Source organism: Erpetoichthys calabaricus, chromosome 10 (assembly GCF_900747795.2).
Source record: "Erpetoichthys calabaricus chromosome 10, fErpCal1.3, whole genome shotgun sequence".
Lineage (NCBI taxonomy): Eukaryota > Metazoa > Chordata > Cladistia > Polypteriformes > Polypteridae > Erpetoichthys > Erpetoichthys calabaricus.
Window position 1 is genome coordinate 144,069,758 of NC_041403.2, and position 17,096 is coordinate 144,086,853.

A 17,096-nucleotide genomic window follows, 5' to 3' on the forward strand; every position below is an offset into this window, starting at 1 on the left:
GGGGGGAGGAGGTGACGTCATCACGCACACCATTTTATCGATAAAAAGCCAGTTGGATGGAAACAGGCTGGAGACAGCAAATTTTGCACATTTTTTTTACGTATATTCTGTTTGTCGATAACAAAACGTCGCAAAAAACTGGATGGAAACTTAAGCTAGTGTAGGACAAAACCTTCATAACTTTCAGGGGGCTGTTCACAGGGCAATTCATTTTATAAATATACCACCATCATCTGTTTCTGTGAAACTGGACTGTGTCATGAGTGTTTGTCATTTATCATTTTGTGCATAGTGTTTTCTTGGATTTGTTCTGCAACTGTAATATTAATCATTTTTGTTGTTTATTAGCAAAAACATACACACAACTTCATTATAACAAGCTAAATTTTGTAACAATTTCACTAAGTAAATGCTGAACTATGTACTTTGGAGGATGACACACACTTTTTCTCAGCAGCCAGTCTCACACATATGATTTCCTTGCACAGTGATCATTCTCTCTCACGTTTCTCAAATCTTTTTACATCTTATTTAGTGCAATAAACTTAAGAATATACAGTAATCATAGACACAAAACAAATTCACGGATTTTTGCATTCATTCCTGTGCCCATAACCCCCTTAAATCACAATGGAAAATTTATACATATAAATAAAAGACCACTCCAAAGTTTTTTTCTGACAAAAACACTTTCAGTAAAATTACTTTGTTTTTACCTGCTTTTCTTTCTTCAGTATTTTCATTAGCTGTACTCTTTTGTATTTCTTAATTTACCAAGAAAAGTCTTGACATCTTAAAAAAAAAAGGAATTATGACATATTAATTAAAATCTATTTTTAACATTATGCACATATTTTAAACTTAAACAATGGGGAAGGATACACTTTAAAACAGAAAAAGAATCAAATGTGTGTTTTAGAATTGCATTAACTTTAAAATACCAATAATACTATAGCCCAAAATCGCATTAATGCTACAGCAAGAAACAATGACCAAATTAAAGCACATAGCTAACTGTGTAATTATTCCTTAAAGCATTACCCAAGCATTCTGAATTCAACTAAATTTTTACCTCAAGATGATAATGGCCATTTGGTCGTTATTGAAGATACCTTGCAAATATGATTAGAAAACCTCCTAATGTTAAACAAATTACAGTCATTTTTTAAAAAAACTGAAAATTAAAAAAAAAAAAATGTAAATACAGATACAACAGCAGAATGCAAGACTTTCTAGTTGGAAGAACTCAATATCTATTTATAAAAGATATAAATTATACTCATTGTAATAATTTCAGTGTTCTTTTATTAACATTATAAGAGTGATATGTCCAAAAACATTCTAGGAGCTCAGCAAAGTGATAATGGATGCATCAGGATCATGGATCAAGCACATCAAAGCTTTTTATCTTTATAAAGAGTTAACAGTGGAAAAGCATTCAAACATTTTCTAGGAAAATGCAGGTTGTATTTCAAGTATTACCAAAAACATGCAGCTGCAAATATATTCTTCAAGTCTTCTGTACACTTGAGCCTATTTGTACTGACCCACTATTAAGGGAACAAGCAGGTAATAGTGATGGTGACACGGTTTCTCTACTTCCCCACTTTCACTTTCCACAATGAAGTTAGGCATCGTTTTCAAATAATGCATGCACACTAGATATCTGATGTTTTATAACGCAGTTAGTATCTGTTATATGTGCTTGGTACAACATTCAGCAAGCAGCATGTATATGCTATGCAGGATATTCAACAATACAAATAAACAATCAGTGAGTCAGACATGAAACTTGTACTTGCATGAGTTCAGTACTTTAGGGATTATACATGTAACATCTACCAGCACGCAACAGACTTCAAAACTGCCCATGGTCAAATAACACAGATTCTTCAAAAAAAATAAATAAATAAAAAAGCTGAATAGTATATTTATGAATGACAAGAGTGTAGGAATCTGAAAAGCAACATTTACTACAGTAAATGTAGTAGGAAAAGTATTTTCAATGACACTAGAAAGAAACATGAATGATGAAAAAGTAATTTTCAAGATTTCAGCCATCAATCAATGGCTTTAATTAACTAACAAATGTGTGCAGGAAATACTACATATGCTAAAGGTACCTACCTCCTTTACAAGACGTTTTAGCCTAAAGACGGCTGCTAGTGAAGCCAACACATGCTCTTTAGGCTAGTACTTGGTAGGGAATTGATTACAATTAGGATAAGTGGGACTGTGATGTTCAAAGGACACAACTACAATGGCAATATATCTACATGAATATTTCCTGGATATACTTTATATACAGTAATCCCTCGCTATATCGCACTTCGACTTTCGCGGTTTCACTCTATCGCGGATTTTATATGTAAGCATATCTAAATATATAACTCGGATTTTTCGTTGCTTCGCGGGTTTCTGCGGACAATGGGTCTTTTTACTTCTGGTACTTGCTTCCTCAGTTGGTTTGCCCAGTTGATTTCATACAAGAGATGCTATTGGCAGATGGCTGAGAAGCTACCCAATCAGAGCACACAGTTAAGTTCCTGTGTGCTGCTGATTGGCTCAGCGACGGAGTGCTGCATTAACCAGGAAGTCTCATCTCACTCATTCAGCATTAACGTGCTCCTGCTACTGCTTCAGGGGCCGTGTCCAAGCGCCAATAGAAGATGCAAATGATTGCAGAAAAGGTAACAGTTTTGGATATGTTGAAGGAAGGGAACAGCTACACCGCTGCAGGACACCATTACAGCATCAATGAGTCCACGATTCTTTTTATTTAAAAAGGAGGAAAAGCATATAAGATCTACGGCCGCAGTGTCCTTTAACCAGGGCGCAAAACGAGTTGCAAGTAGACGTGATAAGGCAGTAGTCTGGATGGAATCTGCTTTAGAGATTTGGACTGAAGAGTGCTGGAAGAAGAACAACGGCGGTGCTACACAGTCGCCTGAAGAGGATCCTTTAGAAGAGCTGTAACGCTATCCTTTGTTGTGCAGTAAAATTAAACTCATCGTTATCAGACAAGTCGTCGTGTCATTGTTGGTGAGTAACCATAATTAATTATCTATGTACAGTACTTATTACATGTACATAGTTTAGTGTCACTGTACACACATTTTACTGTATACAATTTTTCTTGCATTGTACGTATTTATTGCTGGTGGCCTGTCTGTCGTAATGGCTGTAACATGTGATATCGGAGACGCTCGATATCTTTAAAATAATATTTAGGTTTTACTGTATATAAACTGTGTTTACATACATATTTTCAACGAATCTTACCTAATATCTAAGAGAATACAAAGTGTTTATGCTGTATAATTGTGCGGGAAATGTTTATAATAGTGTGGGAGAGTTTATAAGGGCTTAAAAGATATAAAAATAACCATATGAACATATGGTTTCTACTTCGCGGATTTTCACCTTTCGCGGGGGGTTCTGGAATGCAACCCCCGCGATGGAGGAGGGATTACTGTACAAAAAAAAAAAAAACACTGGATAATAAGAATACAGTATGCACAGAAATTGGAATGTATATTATTATACACTTTTTAAATTTAAAATAAGCACTTGATTTATTGTGATTCTGTACCTTATAAGACATTATTTTTAAAAAGTTTATTGTAACAACACCAATATGGTCTAAGTACTGTTAAGCAATGAATTGCACTGAGCCTTAGATAGTTAAAACACTGAAATACACCAATATGCACTAAGTCTTATATGTAATCACTCAATCAAATGACACCCTGAAAGTCGATGCCAAAGACTGGGTGGAGGTTTACCAATAAGGAGGCATACTGTAGTTGAAAAATATACTGGACAAAGACGGCAAAATGCCAAACAGGTGTATTAGCATAATGAATAATTAACATGAAATCGGCATACCCTAAGAAAGTGGGCAAGACTAAAGGGCAATCACACAAAGGTGGCAAAATGCCAATAGTTGTTGCTCATTAGTATAGAAGGTGTGTCATATTTTCTGGTCTATGTTCAGCTATGTATAAAAATGTATTCGAGCTCAGAACAGCAGCTTTCTCCACGAACAGAGCACAGCCATTTATAATCTTTAATAACCATCTAAACTGAAACCAGAAGGATTTCAGACTCTGCATGATTTCCTGGCTTTGGATATAATTGGTTTGGATTTTTATTCTACGACACTACTAGCCTAGAACCAACAACACACTTCTGTAGTATTGCATAGCAAGGACACTTAGGTGTGACAAGAATCTGGAGGCTGCCTAGCCTAAACTTACAAAATATCCTGTTGGACAAGTCCATTTGGCAGCACTAAAGGTCCAATGCTACAAGACTCTTTTCATTTTAACAACTTGATGAAATTTCTGTGAAAACCCGAAAGCTATTATTAGTGAGAGAGAGAAAGTTGCAGCTTTCTTAACTTTTAGCAGTAACTTGTTGCTCAGGTAATTTTCCTTAAACATCTGCTTTTAACACCTCAGCTGTTCCACCCAGGGGGTCTCTGGTTTTTTTTTTAGTGTGCTCGCAGGTCTGTTTATAAGCTGTCACCTGTCCCTCCTTTGTGAATGGTTACATTTTGTACAGGTGCTCAAATATTTTTAAAGAATGAGTAACTAATTTTTATCTCTTACCATAGCATGATAAGTAAAAGTTACAAGTAATTAAGTAACAGATAACTGAAAAATGTTTAAATATGTTTCTTGATTATAATTCACATGTTCATCAGGACTGTCTGTTGGACTAATTTTTTTAATGTTTTCTAATTTGTTTCATTCATTAAATTAAACTGCAACTGCAGCAGTACAGTAATCCCTCGCTATATCGCGCTTCGACTTTCGCGGCTTCACTCTATCGCGGATTTTATATGTAAGCATATTTAAATATATATCGCGGATTTTTTGCTGGTTTGCGGATTTCTGCGGACAATGGGTCTTTTAATTTCTGGTCCATGCTTCCTCAGTTGGCTTGCCCAAGTGATTTCATACAAGGGACACTATTGGCAGATGGCTGAGAAGCTACCCAACCAGAGCACGTATTACGTATTAAATAAAACTCAAATATATTCTGAGCACGGGGGCTGTTTGCACCCCTAGAGGATACAGCCGCTCCTCAAAAAACACTGAAAGATTACCTTCACAGTTCTCCCTTCCTTGCTGGGCTTATATGTGGCTGCTTTGTCAAGCGATATGCTTCCCACACGGTGCTTCACATACTTAAAAGATCAAACAGCATGTATTGATTTTTGATTGTTTACTTTTCTCTTTCTCTTGCTCTGACATTCTCTGCTCCTGACGGAGGGGGTGTGAGCAGGGGGGCTGTTCGCACCCCTAGACGATATGGACGCTTGTCTAAAAATGCTGAAAGATTATCTTCACATTGCTCTCTTCCTGCAGCTGCTTTGTCAAGCGACATGCTTTCCGCACGGTGCTTCACATACTTAAAAGCTCGAACGGCACGTGTTGATTTTTGATTGTTTGTTTTTTTCTGTCTCTCTCACTCTCTCTGACATTCTCTGCTCCTGACGGAGGGGGTGTGAGCAGAGGGGCTGTTCACATACTGGCCTAGAGGATACGGACGCTCCTCTAAAAAAATGCTGAAAGACTACTTTTGCATTGCTCCCTTCCTTGCAGCTGCTTTGTCCGGCAGTGCTTCGCATACTTAAAAGCCAAACAGCCCTATTGATTTTTGATTGTTTGCTTTTTTTTCTCTCTGACATTCTCTGCTCCTGACGCACACTCCTTTGAAGAGGAAGATATGTTTGCATTCTTTTAATTGTGAGACGGAACTGTAATCTCGGTCTTGTCATGGAGCACGTTTAAACTTTTGAAAAAGAGACAAATGTTTGTTTGCAGTGTTTGAATAAAGTTCCTGTGTCTCTACAACCCCCTGTGTTTCTGTGCAAATCTGTGACAAAAGCGTGACAATATAAAAATAACCATATAACCAAACATATGGTTTCTACTTCGCGGATTTTCACCTTTCACGGAGGGTTCTGGAACGCAACCCACGCGATCGATGAGGGATCACTGTACTTTCTTTTAGTGCCCTTGTTTGTTTTTTCAGGCTGCTACCTTTGCTCATTTTCTCTTCTATGGACGCTTGCACCTTAACTATTTCTTCCTTTAAAAACAAGATGTATGTTTATATGACAAGTTGTTTAATATTTAATGCCTAAGAGCTAGTAGTAATTATATTTGGATTACGGATGCACATAATACCAGTACTGAAAAAAGTACAAACAAAAAAAATAAATAAATAAAAAATACGATACCAACATTTCTTTATTTTGGTACTGGATGTAAATCACAGTTTGAAGCACCTCGTATTCAGTCATTTTTAATGGCAATCATAATCGCTGATAATCCTAACCCCATTTCTCCCGCTCTTCAATTAAATATACAGTACATATTACATTTAGTTCAAGTTACCAAGTGGGACCAGCACCGTCAAACGTACATATTAATGTAAATATGCTTGAGACTACTAGGAGGACAAAAGCAAGTATTGATTTGCAAAGTTTTGTAAGACAGGGCAGGGAGGCACACAGTTGTGCAAGATTATGCAGCAAGGGAAGTATGAGAAGTTATTTGCTTTGGTACAAAACTGATACCAGTACTGAGCTCCAAAAGCTGGTATTGATACTGAAGTCAACATTTTAGTACCGATCCAATACTAATTTTCTGATGAATCAAAATTATGGGTACTCCCTACATGGAGATTGCATGTTCTTTCCAAGTTCACTCGGGTGTTATCCAGTTGCACCGGTTTCCTCCCACAGTCCAAAGAATGCAGTTTAGGTGATTGTATTTTAAGAGATTTAAGAGATGGTTCTTGCCTTGTGCCCAGTACTTGATGGGTTTGACTGCAACAACCCTGTTCAGGAAAATATTTTTTTTTTGCAATGCAATTGGTGACAGAGAGAAGAGGAGAAACGAAAACTAAATGACAAAAATTGGCAACTGGCATATCTGACATGGTACAGCTGCACTAAAGAAAACCTCATGAGACAAATATCCATTGGATACTTCATCTTCAATCACCACCTCATGAACCCATTACTCACATATTACTGGGCTGCAGCTGATCTCCTTGAAGCCTAGTTACACTTGCCATAAAGGTTTCTGTGTATTGAAAATCACCTGTACATCCAGTCATTAAGGGCTTTTCATGGATACTGTGGAAAAGAGGTCTGGGGTTATCACAATATGTTCATGTGGGCAATACAATGCAAGACAGTGCCTCAGCAAACTCACAGCATACTGTATACAGTATACATATACTGTATTTGTTACAGTTTTTCCAACAATATTTTTTATTATGATTGGATTGCGGACAAATTTGCATATGTACACAATCAATTTACAAATTTCCACCAGGATACCCAAGTGACGTCTGTGTGTCTGAAAAGATATTATAGTTAGTTCATGGTGAGCAGACTTGATCTCTTCACTATCGCAATCCATACTATTGTGGTAAAGTGAGGTCCTCAGCTGATTGGCATCTTTTTATATAAATATTCGCCACAGGGTAGGAGGGGGCGTGGTAGCACGGTGAGAGCGGTTCACAGGCTACGATGGAGGAGCGGACGGCCCCACATGAAGAACAGGTGTAGGATCTTCCGTGACCCTAATTGCCGCTGGGACCTGCTAATCAACACAGCTGTGCCACATCTCCATTTTAAAAGGGAAAACGTGAGTGCAAGAGAAGAAGGAATCAGGAATTGAGAAAAGAATCAAAAAAGAAAAGACAGACGTTAATAGGAGAAAGAAAGAAGGCAGGAGGCAGAAGGATCCGGTGCAGAAGTGAGCAAGTCAAGGAGAGCAAGCTATCCCTCATCAGAAAGTAGGCAGCTGGGAAGTGAGCCCTGAAAAGATGTGTGTGGCTGACACTCAGGGGGGTGACTGGAATGGGCTAATTCGGCTGAGCTGCAATGGGGAGTGGGAGTGACTGGGAGTTTAAACGGCTCGCCGTGGAAGTCTGGGAAAGCAGCAGGGGTCAAGTAGGCTTGGGAGGACAGCCCCAGTGTGAACATCCTGACCATTGGGGACCCAAGCCGAGGGCCAGAGTGGGAGCCTCTAAGTAGCTATGGGACGGCAGGGAACCGGATCTGAAGAAGGTCAGCTGCGTCTGCTGTTAGGGCGATTCCTCTGCTGCAGGCCCTTATGGGATAAATTCAGGAGCCGCCAGTGAGAAAGAAAGCACTGGGCCTTTTAGTAAAGACAGTTTCCTGCCAACTGATTTTAACCTAGTTTTTAATGGATTTATTTATTGTTATTTTAACCTCTACAGATACACCTTTTTATGGATTATTTATGTATTTTGGATATGGGAGCACTGCACTTTTTCAACACTTGTTTTGAATTGTTTGTAATAAAAGCACTGAACATTTTTACACCTTCTCCTTGCTTCATGTGGTGTCCTCATTTGTACAGCTCATCCCGGTCATGACTATTGACGGGTGTCGGGTTTCAAGAGGCTCCCAGATGAGAACCGGGAGAATGGAGCTGGACCCACACCGTCACCATCGTTTTTCTCACTTTTGAAAAGGCCACCCTGTGCCTTAGTGAACTACGCCCTCTTCCAATTTAAAAGTAACTAATTCCTTTTTTTTTTAGAAAACTAGGGACTTCTTTTACTCTACAAGCTTTTATTTCACTTTAATCTTAGATACAATTTGTGTCTAATTTTGTGTTTATTATATTCTTTGTCATATTAGTGTATTAAATTAGGATATCATGTTTTCTTCATATTACTTTTCAAAGCTTAATATAACCAGCCTGAAGGTCCAAATCTGACATCATTAAATAAAAGCATTGTCAATCAATTTCTTTTCCAATTAATTTATGATACTTTTCTGCAGGAGACTTCAGAGACGGCACTGACAAGTAGCACTTATACTCTTTAATTAAGTGGTTGGTTAAGAGAGGTTTTGGAAAACCCATGAAATTGTAGCTGGTACATTGTATAGTTCACAAGTACTCCTTAACATTTATCAATTTTGGAGAACTCACCCCAGCTCTGTTTCAAAAATGATTTGAATGATATTCTTGCAAAAAAGAGAAATCTACGATATAAAAATTATTTGATGTGGAATAATGAAAGCACATAAACAGCATAAAATTAACAATAAACTTCCATTAATAGCTAGAACTGGTTTCTGATTAAGCAACTAGATTGTAACCAAGGCCTATAGCCTTTGTGGCCTTGCAGGACTGAACCCCAGTTCTACACTAACAATTTTTACTGCCATTTCATCCTGCTCTGCTTCTGTTCACATGTTGTGACAGCCCCCTTTACTTTCACTGATCAAAACAAATTTAGCATCTCTCCAGTCTAACCTTGATCAATCATATTCACATTTATATCAGCCTGCAGAGCCCACCTGTGGACAGTGCAATTCTTATCCACCTACTGCATCAATGTTGTCAGGATTCCTGTTGCTACCTTATCCACATGGCTAAAGGCTTACTGTGGATTACTGGCTGAAATCCACAGCTTTGAAATGTAAATCCATCATCAATGAATTAGAATTTTAGTACTTTTGAAATACATAGATTTAGTAAATCTGGAAAGTATAATACAGAACTGCACAAAGCAATTGACTGTTGTTAGCCATAGGTGGTCCTCTATATGTTTGTCTTCAGCAAATTAATGCTCTGTCTGAAGCACTTTCAGTACCAGTAAATCATGTGAATCATTATTACTTTTAATTGAATCAATATATCACTTATTATGTTTTGAAGAAAATAAAAAGAAAATTAATCTCTTCACTGGTTAATTTTGTAATTCTGCTAATGATGAGGTTAAATAGTAATTTTCACTATTTTGAAAACATAAACTGTTGTTCTGTCAAAATACAACACACACACAGCTCTACCAGCCATAATTCCCAATTTAACCTGGGCATAAAAAATATCCAAAATTCAAATCCAAAATATATTCTGCAACAAAATGATGGAATCTCAAGTAAAGCCTTCTGTTTGCCACATAATTTTATACAGAAAGGTGCTTATGATGGCAGTGAATATGGGAGAAAATTAACAATTCACTGCTTGCCAGTACATGTTTGCCTTATCAATAATGATGTTTGAAAATGAATGGCATGTTTCAATGTTGCCAATCTGATACCCTGCTAATTAAATAAAAAAATGTGAAATAATGTGTAACTCTATAATGAGTTTTTGAGTCACATATCCTCTTCTGTCAGTGAATAATCTACACTCCACTATATATTAGAACATTTAGAACATTAGAACGATCTAGACAAGAACAGGCGATTCAGCCAAACAAAGCTCACCAGTCCTATCCACTTGATTCTTCTAAAACAACATCAAGTCTAGTTTTGAAAGTGCCTGAAGTCTTACTGTCCACCACGCTACCATACCAGCATCTATGGTTTTCTGTATAAAGAAAAACTTCCTAATGTTTGTGCTAGATTTACCCTTAAGTTTCCAACTGTGTCCATGTGTTCCTGATTAACTCATTTTAAAATAACAATCTCGATCCACTATACTAATTCCCTTCAAAATTTTAAATACTTTGATCATGTTACCTCTTAATCTTCTTTTGCTTTAACTGAAGAGGCTTGGCTCTTTTAATCTTTCTTTATAATTCACCCCCTGTAGCCCTGGAATCAGCCTAGCAGCTCTTTTCTAGACCTTTTCTAGTGCTGCTATGTCTTTTTTTTATACCCTGGACACCAAAACTGCACCCAGTACTCCAGATGAGGCTTCACCAGTGCATTACAAAGCTACAGCATAACCTCCTTGGACTTGTACTCCACACATTGTGCTATATAACCTAACATTCTATTTGCCTTCTTAGTGGCTTCTAAACACTGTTGAGAAGTTGATAGTGTTCACTAAGACTCCTAAATTTCTTTCATAAGTTATTCTCTTGATTTTCAGACCTCCCGTTGTGTATTCAAACTTAACATTTTTATTTCATATACAGTGTATCCGGAAAGTATTCACAGCGCATCACTTTTTCCACATTTTGTTACGTTACAGCCTTATTCCAAAATGGATTAAAATCAATTTTTTCCTGAGAATTCTACACACAACACAACACCCCATAATGAGGTTTTTCAAAATTTATTAAAAATTAAAAAAAAACTGAGAAATCACATGTACATAAGTATTCACAGCCTTTGCCATGAAGCTCAAAATTGAGCTCAGGTGCATCCTGTTTCCCCTGATCATCATTGAGATGTTTCTGCAGCTTAATTGGAGTCCACCTGTGGTAAATTCAGTTGACTTGACATGATTTGGAAATGCACACACCTGTCTATATAAGGTCCCACAGTTGACAGTTCATGTCAGAGCACAAACCAAGCGTGAAGTCAAAGGAATTGTCTGTAAACCTCCGAGACGGGATTGTCTCGAGGCACAAATCTGGGGAAGGTTACAGAAAAAATTCTGCCGCTTTGAAGGTCCCAATGAGCACAGTGGCCTCCATCATCCGTAAGTGGAAGAAGTTCGAAACCACCAGGACTCTACCTAGACCTGGCCGGCCATTTAAACTGAGCAATCGGGGGAGAAGGGCCTTAGTCAGGGAGGTGACCAAGAACCCGATGGTCACTCTGTCAGAGCTCCAGAGGTCCTCTGTGGAGAACCTTCCAGAAGGACAACCATCTCTGCAGCAATCCACCAATCAGGCCTGTATGGTACAGTGGCCAGACGGAAGCCACTTCTTAGTAAAAGGCACATGGCAGCCCACCTGGAGTTTGCCAAAAGGCACCTGAAGGACTCTCGGACCATGAGAAAGAAAATTCTCTGGTCTGATGAGACACAGATTGAACTCTTTGGTGTGAATGCCAGGCGTCACGTTTGGAGGAAACCAAGCACCGCTCATCACCAGGCCAATACCATCCCTACAGTGAAACATGGTGGTGGCAGCATCATGCTGTGGGGATGTTTTTCAGCGGCAGGGACTGAGAGACTAGTCAGGATAAAGGGAAAGATGACTGCAGCAATGTACAGAGACATCCTGGATGAAAACCTGCTCCAGAGCGCTCTTGACCTCAGACTGGGGCGACAGTTCATCTTTCAGCAGGACAACGACCCTAAGCACACAGCCAAGATATCAAAGGAATGGCTTCAGGACAACTCTGTGAATGTCCTTGAGTGGCCCTGCCAGAGCCCAGACTTGAATCCAATTGAATATCTCTGGAGAGATCTTAAAATGGCTGTGCACAGACGCTTCTCATCCAACCTGATGGAGCTTGAGAGGTGCTGCAAAGAGGAATGGGTGAAACTGGCCAAGGATAGGTGTGCCAAGCTTATGGCATCATATTCAAAAAGACTTGAGGCTGTAATTGCTGCCAAAGGTGCATCGACAAAGTATTGAGCAAAGGCTGTGAATACTTATGTACATGTGATTTCTCAGTTTTTTTATTTTTAATAAATTTGCAAAAACCTCAAGTAAACTTTTTTCACGTTGTCATTATGGGGTGTTGTGTGTAGAATTCTGAGGAAAAAATGAATTTAATCCATTTTGGAATAAGGCTATAATATAACAAAATGTGGAAAAAGTGATGCGCTGTGAATACTTTCAGGATGCACTGTATGTAATACTTTACATTTACTGACATTTCATCTGTCACAAATCTGCCCAAGCCAGTATGCTGTCCAAGTCCTTCTGTAATGATTTAATGGATTTCAAATTATCCGCCAATCCACCTATCTTGGTATCATCTGCAAACTTAACCAGCTTTTTACTTATATTCCTAACTAAATCATTTATATATATTAAAAACAGCAGCAGCCCTAGAGCTGACCCCTGTGGAATATCACTCTTAACGTCAGCCAGTTCAGCCAGATAAGGTTCCTCGCACCATCACCCTCTGCTTCCTGTGCCTGAGCCAATCCTGCACCCATCTAAAAGCATCACTCTGACCTCCCACTTCTTTGAGTTTGATGCCCAAACTCTCATGTGGCACTTTATCAAAAGCTTTCCAAAATTCAAGACAAATAACATCATATGCTCAACTCTGATCATATCCTTTTGTTGCTTTCTCATAGAATTCCAGCATGTTAGTAAAATACGACCTCCCTCTTCTGAACCCATGCTGACTGTTCAGAAAAACTCCTGTACTTGCCATGTGCTGCTCACTCTTATCCTTAATAATTCCTTCTATTAACTTTCCTGTGATGCATGTTAAGCTTACTGACCTATAGTTGCTTGGATCTGCCCAGTCACCCGTTTAATATAACGGGAGAATATTTGACATTTTTCAGTCCTTCGGAATCACTGCAATGCGCAGTGAGTCCCTAAAACTGTGTGTCAAGGGTTTATATACATGCTTGCTAGGCTCCTTAAGAACACAAGGGTAAATATTATCTGGTCCTGGTGATTTGTTTGATTTCAGCCTATTTAACCAGAGCAGTACTTCTCACTCTACAATTTCCAAATCCTTCAATACCTCCTTAGTAGTTCCTTTTACCGCTGGGAGGTTATCCACTTCCTGACTTGTGAAGACCTCAAAAAAATGCAAGTTTAGAGCATCCACTATTTCACAGTCTGTATCTTTCAATTCCACTTTACTATTTCTGATGCACTTCACCTCCTCCTTTCTCTAACAAAAAAAATACCTTCTCACACAATTAATCAACTGATACTGTAATTTAAAACACTGCTTAAATGTAAATATAAATGCAGTTATAGGCTTTAATAGTTCAATAATTACACTACAGCTTTTCTGCTGTTAAAATATTCATTTACTATATTTAAACAGGTGTTTTTTCTTCAGTGTATCAGCCAGACATTTGTAATTATTGAGGTGTAATTATACAGGTAAATATGGATTCACTTTTTAATTATGTAGTTCTTATTTCTTACCAAAACCTATGCTGTATGGTGCAAATAATAAACACGGTACAAATCTTCAAAAAAATGCAAATGTATCAAATCTTCATAAGTTGTTTATCAAGACACAAGGCTAACATCCTTAACAGGTCTATAAGTAAATGACACATTTTGCTATTAAGCTAACAAGCCTATTATTTACTAAGCAGCAATTTCAAATTTGTCTTTAACTTTTCTTTTTCCAATTCAAAATGTAAGCTGCTAAATTTAACTCTTTTAGGGCGGATGTTGACAGGAGGGGTTGAGGGCGAATGTCAACAAAAGTCGACATCCAGGGATAGAGGGCGACAATCAGCTGTTAATGGCGACAAAACTCACGGTCACGTCACATGTATTCCCTCTCTGCTTGGAGGAATGTTAGACTCATTGACTCGGCAACTGATCCTTGCATGTGTGTGAGTTGCGAAATGTAAACAAAGACAAACAAAGGCAAGATGGCATCAACATCTCACGAGGGAGCGAAGCGAGTGCAGAAAAGAAAATACTCGTCAGACAATGTTTTGCACATTATCACCGAGCCGGACTCTTGATTTTTCAGAATCGGATTTTATTGACAGTGATCAGGAGATCGAGGTGCCAATGCACCTACGGCAAGGGAGGAATACCCAGATATTGATCCGTGGGTGCCGAACTGGCTGCCAGACTTCAAAAGAAGGCACGGCTTTGCTGCTGGACACAACGGATTACCAGCCGCTGGACTACTTCAATCTGTTTTTTCCTGAGGCAGTTTTTCAGCTGATATTACATGAGACAAACAGGTATGCAGAGCAATTTTTTGAATCGCGGGATGCGCTTGCTCCGCATTCTCATTTTTCAAACTGGAAACCCACAACAAAAGACGAGATGAAGGGCTTGTGGCATTGCAAATAGAGATGGGACTAGACTGGCGATATAATTTCAGGGAGCATTGGACCAAACGTGCTTTGTCCCCTGGTTGCTTTGGACAGGTTATGCCGCGTGATAGGTACATGCTGCTGCAAAGCTTTATTCACTTCTGTGATAACCAGAAGCAAATCCCAAGGGGTGAGCCAGGCTATAACCCCATGTATAAAGTTCAGCCCCTGCTTGACATAGTGGAGCCAACATATAAACAATTTTATCAGCCTGGCCGTGATTTGTCTGTGGATGAATCAATGATAAAATACAAGGGACGCCTTTTTTTCCCGCCAATATTTGCCAGACAAGCCCACAAAGTGGGGCGGAGTGGTGGCTCTGAGGCTAAGGATCTGCACTGGTATCCCGAAGGTTGCCGGTTTGATTCCCCGTCACTGCCAAAAAAAGGCCACTGCTCTGCTGGGCCCTTGAGAAAGGCCCTTAACCTGTAATTGCTCCAGGGGCGCTGTACAATGGCTGACCCTGCGCTCTGACCCCAAGGGGTATGCGAAAACTACCAAATTCCTAATACAAGAAATTGTATAAGGCAAAATAAAGAACAAAAAAAAAAAAAAAAGTATGGCATAAAGGATTTTGTACTGGCAGAAGCAAACACTGGTTTCTGCCTGAAAGTAATTACTTATACTGGAAAGCATTCCTTTCAAAGAGAGAACTGTCCCTTGACAAGTCAGGTTGTGCTGGAGCTGCTTCAGGGCTATAAACATGTGGGTCATGTTGTGTACATGGACAATTTTTACACATCACCAGAATTGTTCATGGAGCTACAGAGCAGGGGAATTGGAGCTTGTGGCACAGTGAGGGTGAATAGGAGACACAAGCCTTTACAGTTGAAGCCAGACAGGCTGAAGATGAAAAGAGATGACAATCTGGTTTTCATGCGGGCGGATAACTTGGTGGCATTGGCATGGCATGATGTCAAACGGGTGACTTGTCTCTCTACAGTTCACACCAACAATTTATGTGAGAAAGTAATTTGTTCAAAGGGAAACCCAGAAGGTAGGAAGCTGGACAAGCCCGTTGCACTTGAGGAGTACAATTGTAAAATGGCTGGAGTTGATCGACTGGATTAGATGCTGGGGTCATATGCTTACGGCCATAAGTCCACCAAGTGGTACCACACTGTGTGCCATTGCATGCGTGAGATTGCACTCACAAATGGATATATATTGTTCAAGCAGGCAAACAGTGACAGCACTATGACTGCGGCAGATTTCTGCAAGAAGGTGGTTGACAGCTTGCTGGCAGAATATGTTGGAGTGCCTTTGGCAAAGCAAGGAAGGCCAGCACAAAGAGCAGTGCCAGACAGGCTGACTGAGCGCCACTTTCCTGCAACATATGAGGACAAAAAGTACAAGCCTGACTGTGTTGTGTGCAGCAACAGACAATTGAGAAAGAGGCACCAGTGCAACACGTATTGTAAGCAGTGCAACGTGGCAATGCATGCAATTGGCTGCTTTGAGCGTCATCATACTTTGCAAGACTTTGCTTTGTAACATGTACAATATGTGAAATAATAATATGTGAAATTATGTAGTATGCAGGCTTATACAACATGCAAAACAGTTACTTTAGTCAAAAATAAATATTTTTTGTTGATTTTATATATTAAACAATTGCTTTGTATTCTTATTTTTAAAAAAGTTAGTTTTTGGAATAATATTCAGCCCTGGGAGAAAAGAAAAAAAAATTAGCCCTAGAACAGTTAAAACAAACTCACTGTCCAAACTAAAACAGTGTCCATTTTAATTTAAAGGACAAAATTAAAAATGTCTGAATTCACTGAAGTAGCTTTTCTTGCCATTTGTCAAAACGCACAGGATGACTTCTCCAATTCCTTTTTCTCAGTTTATTACTCCACTTTCTTTAACATAAAGGTTAATATTCTAATATTCCAATAGCTTCTTGGACTCCGTTTAAAAAAAAAAAAAAAAACACAACTTGACTTGTTGCTCTTTGTTTACACTGCAAGAAGTTTGCTGCAAAAAAAAAAAAAAAAGATGTGCACTGGCTCAACTACCATAATACCTTGCACAAAGGAGCACAGCAACTTAATTACTGTAAAGCTTATAAAAGCATTGCTGAAAATACCAATTTAGATTGGCAGCCAATCAATCTAAATATCCCTGAAATAAATTTATGGATTATGAAGACAGATCTAGAAAGAGAAATCATCAGAACTGTGGAACTACCAGAAATACTAAAATCTGTCAATCCACTGAAAATTGCAGCTTAAGTTTCAAAGTTCATACTGCTTATCATCAGTGCAGAAAACAATATCCTTGAAGATTCAGATTTAAATTCAACAGACTATGGGATAAATGAAACAGGCTATTTCAGATCAGATAGGAGAAGAA

General features: G+C 38.7%; 1 protein-coding gene across 2 annotated transcripts in view; it reads right to left on the reverse strand.

Moving 5' to 3' along the window:
* The window catches only part of chd6 (chromodomain helicase DNA binding protein 6), a 254,759-nt gene that overhangs the window by 187,828 nt on the left and 49,835 nt on the right, over positions 1 to 17,096 (reverse strand). For both annotated transcript variants that reach the window (XM_028812022.2, XM_028812021.2), the window contains exon 3: positions 717 to 792. In XM_028812022.2, coding sequence (XP_028667855.1) covers positions 717 to 743 — 27 coding nt within the window. In that variant the 5' untranslated portion in view covers positions 744 to 792. The remainder of the gene's footprint in view (positions 1 to 716; positions 793 to 17,096) is intronic.